General features: G+C 51.2%; 1 protein-coding gene across 3 annotated transcripts; it reads right to left on the bottom strand.

The window, feature by feature from the left end:
• Positions 1-486: 486 nt before the first annotated feature.
• On the bottom strand, positions 487-5,173 carry GSTK1 (glutathione S-transferase kappa 1). Of its 3 annotated transcripts, XM_068973110.1 has the most exons (8): positions 5,078-5,173; positions 4,495-4,576; positions 4,168-4,296; positions 3,742-3,842; positions 3,533-3,568; positions 1,370-1,486; positions 933-1,026; positions 487-657 (listed from the first exon to the last, which is right to left on the bottom strand). In XM_068973110.1, exons 1-8 carry the CDS (start codon positions 5,147-5,149, stop codon positions 608-610), a joined length of 681 nt encoding a protein of 226 aa, XP_068829211.1. In that variant the 5' UTR covers positions 5,150-5,173; the 3' UTR covers positions 487-607. The 3 variants fall into 3 exon arrangements, with proteins under 3 accessions (XP_068829211.1, XP_068829212.1, XP_068829213.1); XM_068973111.1 differs by lacking the exon at positions 3,533-3,568; XM_068973112.1 differs by lacking the exon at positions 4,168-4,296.
• Positions 5,174-6,523: the final 1,350 nt, after the last annotated feature.

Raw genomic sequence — 6,523 nt, 5'->3', positions numbered from 1 at the left:
CCATGCTGGGGTTCTCGCTAGCCTCCACTTCCCCTGGGCTTCCGGCCCCAGCCTGTGTCTCAGGCACCATGGCTGGTCAGAAGACAGTGCCCAACTGGTTAGTTGCAGAATCCATCTGGCTTAGCTTTCTGTCTCTGACAGACTTAAGAAGCTTCTGTAGAAGAGAAAGAGGGACTATTTCCTGTTCCCTTCACATAAGCTGCCCCAAAGTGGGGCAAAGGGCTGGGGGCACACAAAGAACTGTTCTTTTTTTTTTTTTTTTTTTTTTAGAACTGTTCTTTTCAAACACCTAGAGTGGCCAGGATGTGGCTGTAGGAACAAGGACAGATAAACACAAGGGAGGACACAGACTGAGGAATATGATGCCTAATGGCATTAGGTTTATTCTGTGAAAAGCAGAGTTGGAGGTTCTCAGAGGCACTTGGTGAGACTAACGGCAGATAGTGTATTGTCCTGCCTGCCCCCCCCGCCCCCCAGCATACCCCAAGAGTGGACAAGAACCTCTATCAGATAGGAAACCAGAGTCCCAGGGCCCCACAGTGGAGGAGGGGTAAGCAGATGGTTTGCTTTTTAATACCAATCGTCTTGCTTCCTCAGGGCTTTGGGCTTAAAGTCTGGGGTTTACAGCTGGAGGCACAGGACCCATCCACTTTTCTCCTGAATAGAAAAGATCATGAGTCAGAGGCCCCACAAGCCCTCAGGGATTCTCTCCAGGAAGAGCTTCTGGGTGCTGGGTACGGAAGGCTTCCTTCTCTCCTGTAGAAGAAGGTGGCCCCTCCCCACTCCACCTCAAGCACACCTACCTCTGTATGAGGTTCCATTATCGGAAGTGCCTAGAACATTTTTTTTTTAATTCTTGAATCCATCCTTCTGGGCAACTGATCTAATGCAGGGGTGGGCTCAAGGGCAGTCAGTCTGAACGTGTAACTTACCCAGCAGGTGTGCCAGCAACTCCATCCGGTCGGAGCCAAAGAGCATGTGGGTTTCATCATGCAGGTGGGCCACAGTGATGGGCAGCCCAAAAGCCTGGAGAAGTAACAGGGCAGGAGGGCGAAGGAGCAGGTGGTTACAGGGCTGTGGTTGAAAGCTGCAAGTCAACACTGGTCTGAGGTCATAGACACAAAGTAGCCAGAGGTATTCGATGAGAGGTTCCAGAGGTTCCAGGGTTCTAAGGAGAGTTTTCTGTCTCCTCTCTCACCATCTAGCTCTCTCCCTCCTTTCCTTGGGCCCAGGGAAAGGAAGGAAGAGGATAAGGGTGATCTTGGAGATCTCGGAGGACTCACAGTTGGGGAGTAACTTGGGCTCAGGAGCTTGGGGACCTGGTCAAGATTCTCTGTCTCAGCACAGGGGTGGGGACAGAATTGCTCACCCCGTATTTGCAGGCTGCCTCAGTAGTCTCCTTGAGCTGGTTCTTCACTTGTGGTGTTGAGACCCTTTTTAGAAGTTCCTGGGCTTGTTCCATGGACATGCCAGCCTTCTCTGCAGCCTGAAGGGATGTGGTAGGGAAAACAAGTGTGTCCGTGTTAGTGCAGGTGGGAATCTCAGGAGAAAACTCTGGTCATTTTATTTTCTGCCCCCACATTATCCACAGCACTTTTACCTACCCATGAGTGGAGGTCTGTCTTTGCCAAGAGGGGCTATGTTTTTTGCCTTCAAAATCATGAGATTGGTAGAAAGAGTGGGTGGTAAAGAGTCATAATTGTAGAAATTTAATGCCAGAGGGCATTTTGAGAGGCCAGCTTCCCAACCACTTCATTAACAGGTCAGGAAAGATTTCCCAGGTGGTCCAGTGGTTGAAGACTGTGCTCCCAGTGCAGGGGACCTGGGTTCAGTCTCTGGTCAGGGAACCAGAACCCATATGCTGCAACTAAGAGTTCATATGTCACAATTAAGACCTGGTGCAGCCAAATAAATAAACATGGGAAAAAGCCAAAACAAAGCAGACAAGGAGCCTCCAGTCCAGAAATGGTACATATTTTGGTCAGTGCTAAAGAGCTTGTTAGTAGCAGAACCAATGCTAGAATCCAAGTCCCTTGACATTAAGCTGGGGGCTCATGCCTTCCTACTTCTCAGAATTCCTGAATCCAAGGGCTGGGCTCTAATTCCAATAGAATTTCCTGAGGACTCTGGACAGGGCACATGGCTGCAGCCACCAGCGTCTGGCTTCAGAGAATGTTAAAGGTTTCACTTTGGGGTTTGTTGGGATCAGTGATTCTCAACTTTGGCCGCACATATTAGAATATCCTGGGGGAGCTTTTTTGAAAATCTCAGTTTGGATGTCATCCTCGAGAACAAATTACATGGGAATTTCTGGGTGGTGGTGTCCAGGTGCTGTAAGTGATTTTAATACATAGCTGGGGTTGACAAGTATTGCAACCTGACCCCCTTGACCTGGAGTGGGAAATATGAAGTCAGGCATGACTTCTTGTTTTTGACCCGGTTACATCAGCGAAGTTTATTTTGGCCAAGTGCTCAACAACAGGGAACTGGTTCAGTAAACAGAAGTACACCCAGTGAATGGAATGCTATGTGGAACCTAACAGTTATTCTCTCCAACAGTTTTAAATGACATGGGAAATGATTATTAAATATTAAATGAAAAAGCAAGCCAATGCATAGACTTTGCAGGAATGAAAACACAGGAGGATATACTGGGCATGCTTTACACATTTAACTTTTTTTGTGACTTGTCATTTTATATATTACATTTGAATATGCCTCAGCTGACTGCAGCCTACCAGGCTCCTCCGTCCATGGGATTTTCCAGGCAAGAGTACTGGGGTGGGTTGCCATTGCCTTCTCCTATCTTGTAAACTTAAAGTGAAAGTGAAAGTGACTCAGTCGTGTCCGACACTTTGCAACCCCATGGACTATACAGTCCATGGAATTCTCCAAGCCAGAATACTGGAGTGGGTAGCCTTTCCCTTCTCCAGGGGAACTTTCCAACCCAGGGATCGAACCCAGGTCTTCTGCATTGCAGGCAGTTTCTTTACCAGCTGAGCCACAAGGGAAACCCTTATGGGTTAAGGGGGGAAGAAACTTAAGGGGAAAAAATGCAGTGTTGAATTTCCTGATTTAATCCTGAAGAAAAACTTTTTTACATCTAAATATGGCTGGCACACATTTTGACATTTGGAGCTATTTCCACTTTTCTCACTCGGACTTTCTGTACTTCTGGCTTGAGTCAGTGATCTCTCTTTGTCTTTCCAAAGCCTGTTTTTTATGTCTCTTAGATGTGACGTTGAGGTTTGTGTTGCAGTTTTTAGGGCCACGACTTGCCACTACTTCAAGTCTCCACATCTGCAGGTACTGCATGTACCACCTTCTTTGATCAAGTACATGTTTCCTTTTTCACCCGTGATACATTCTTTTGAGAGTCTTCTTAGTTCCAACCGTTTAGTAATTTGGCCTCTCAAAATTCCTTTCTCCCCCGGTAACTATGACCTCTTTCACCCAATAATAAACAATGTCCTCTCTGCCCCCAGAGGTCAACTGTCCTCAGATTACCCAGGAGAGGAGTGGGAACACTCACAGCCAGGATGCTCGGGGGCTCTGTGATGTCTTCATCCTGGGAAGAGGACAGTCAGTATGAGGGGGTGGCAAAGTGAGGAGTGAGATGGAGGCCAGTGGACCAGGTCAGTGAACAAAGAGGAGGGCAGGACCTGGACTCTAGGCCTAGGGGAGGGTCACCAAGTCATCCTGGGTCTCCCCGAAAGTGGTTGCCCAGAGCCCACCCCTCACCCGTGACCAGACGCGCATCCACAGTTCTCTGGACACTTTCTCTAGCATCTCCGGGTGCTCCATCTTCACCGCGGTGAGGAAGCGCATGGCTGTCAAACTTCCTGTGGGGCAGAGGCACTTGGAGAGGGGCCTTCTCTAGCTTGTTTCCCATGAAGACCAGGTTTTTCCTCCTTCTCAACTCCCCCCAGCCCCCCACCCGCCAGGGCTCCATCACCCTCAGCCTCCCATTTGCGATTCTGATCACTGATCCATCCTGCTTTCCCTCCCCTTCTGTCTCCACAACCTTCTGCATGATCAGCTCTGATGCTGAGCTTTCCCAAAGTTTCCTTCACTTAATGGAATCAACGAAACCCCTCCTTTCTGGCCCTGAAATCGCCAAATCCACTGCTGAAACCTTATGCTCCATCCATATCCCACTCTCTTCACCTTTCTTAAGGATCACAGAGAAGAAATCCTTGGGGAAGTGGATGGGAACCTGGAGATGCTGGCTCAGGAGCCTAACGTCACTTCTCATGTATACGGCTTTGCGGGGAAGCATAGCTGGCGGCTGGTTTCCTGCAAGGGGAAAGTTGGGCTTACTGATGAGAGATCACCTGAGGGTCCCAGACGGGGGATGCACCTACCTGGGTATCAGGCAGCGGACATATTACTAGCTGCTGCTGCCAATAAGGAGACCCAGTGGAAGGGCCGCTCCCCTAGACATTTGAAATGTCTGCCCTCAAATCCCCGCCAAAAACACCGCTGCCTTTGTACCGCTGTCTCTCATGATCCCTCCAATTAACGTGGGCTGCAGCTGCAGGCTGACGTTCCAGATATTCTTATATCGGCACAGGACCTGCAGGGAGGGGTGGAGACGGAGAGTGAAAAGGGCTGAGGGAGAGAAGGGTGTTTGATGGCACTGATCAGCCAGTCTATAGGCGCGGAGAAAGGGTTAGGAGGACACCCTAAATTTGGTTTGAAAGGGCAAAACTCTCTCAGTTCCTAGTTATCAATTCCAGGATCTCTGCTCCTGTGGACAGTTTTTACTTGTTCTGCACCCCACCCCCCAAAACTGACATCGGAGGGCTTATATTCTGGATTCCTGGAGTTGCTCATCTTCCAAGCCAGTATGGGAAACCCCAGCCTGAAGACATAAAGGTTCCTTCTACCTGGAGCCAGCGACCATATCCCGTTTATCAACAAAGTGACCTTCAGTCCTGGCTCTCTACCTGCTTGCCCTAAACCGCGTTGGGCACTGTCAGGAAATTCACGAGACCGAGGTCCCCGCGCTATTTGCTGACCCCTCCCTCTGCATCTGTCTCCCCAAGCCCCGGGCGAAGCTGCTCCCCGGCGTCACCTCGAAGGCCAGCCAGGAGTAGGGGGACAGGACATCGTAGAACAGCTCGAGTGTTCGGGGCACGGACCCCATGCTGCAGACTCGTGATCGCGAAGCGAACTTGGCCCCCGGAAACCCGCGGCGATTGCGTCCTTCCTGCAGAGCGCGGCGGCCCCGCCCCCGCCCCCCACCTCCCCCGAGGACCGCCCCCGACCCGCCCGGGCCGCGCCTCCTCCTCCCGGGGGCGGGACAGGGTTCGGTGGGCGGTTGGTGGGTGCGGTGGGCACCCGCGGGGGGCGAGGGTGAGGGGGTCCCCTGGGGAGCTCGCAGGTGTGCTCACCCGCTCTGTTCGGGGGGATGGGGGGGGGCGTGACTATCCTGCCCTGGGGAGGAGTGTGGGGCAAAGGGGCGAGGTTTGAAATGCTCGCCTCTACACTTAGCTGTGCACCTCTGGCAAGCCTGTTGACCTCTCTGAACCAGAGGAGGCTTGTTGCTGACCGGAGTTCTTGGCCTCTTTCGAACTTCTGCGTGGGAGCGTGCTCGGTCGTGTCCGATTCTTTGTAACTCCATGGACTGTAGCCTATCAGGCCTCCATGTCCGTGGGATTTCGCAGGCACGAATACTGGAGTGGGTTGCCATTTCCTGCTCCAGGGGATCTTCCCCGCCCAGGGATGGAGCCGCCTCTTCGGTCTCCTGCAGTGGCAGGCGGGTTCGTGACCACTGGTGCTTTTTATGCAATAGAAATGGATCAGAGGCCTGATAGAAAATTCAGGGAAGGCGTCACTGGGTCTCCTGCTGGCGGGGTGGGGGGAGGGGGTGTTCCTGAACAAACCATAAATTCCCTTGCTCACTCCCCAAGTGTGCCCCCCCCCCCCCCCCGGCCACACCAAGCTGGCTCCTAATGTGGGGTGAAGTAGGGATGTATCCAGGGATCAGGGCGGGGGGGGGGTGTGTAGCTTAGGTGATTTGTCCACCCTTCAGGTGGTGGTGTGTGCAGGAGGCATGCTTAGTACCCAGCTCTTGGTTCCAAACCCCAGCTTTTGCTCCAGGCCCTTTAGAAGTGGCGGTTGGGTTTTTTTGGTCTCTTTGTATCTTTTGTCCAGAATTTGCGCTGTGCATACATGCAGTTATGTTTAGTCCCAGATAGTTTCTTTGTTTGGAGAAGGAAATGGCAACCCACTCCGGTACTCTTGCCTAGAGAATCCTGTGGACAGAGGAGCCTGGCTCTTTGTATTTTGTTGCTCCAGGAGAGGTGTGTCTAAGCATTGCAGCACTTAAGTAAACGATTCCAGGTCCCAACCTGTCTCATCCTCGTCTCTGGTAAAAAGAGAACACTTAATACAATTACATGAAATTAAAAAAAATCTGGCAAAATCCAGCCAGTCGAAAAAATGACTGGGAAAAATATTTGGGTTCATTTTCACAGTCAAAAAGCTAGTTATCCTCGTGTAGAAAGAGTTGAAAAAA

The sequence above is a fragment of the Capricornis sumatraensis genome, chromosome 5, assembly GCF_032405125.1.
Source record: "Capricornis sumatraensis isolate serow.1 chromosome 5, serow.2, whole genome shotgun sequence".
In the NCBI taxonomy this organism is placed as follows: Eukaryota; Metazoa; Chordata; class Mammalia; order Artiodactyla; family Bovidae; genus Capricornis; species Capricornis sumatraensis.
Note: the sequence above shows the minus strand (reverse complement) of the source record. Positions and strands in the feature narration are given on the sequence as shown.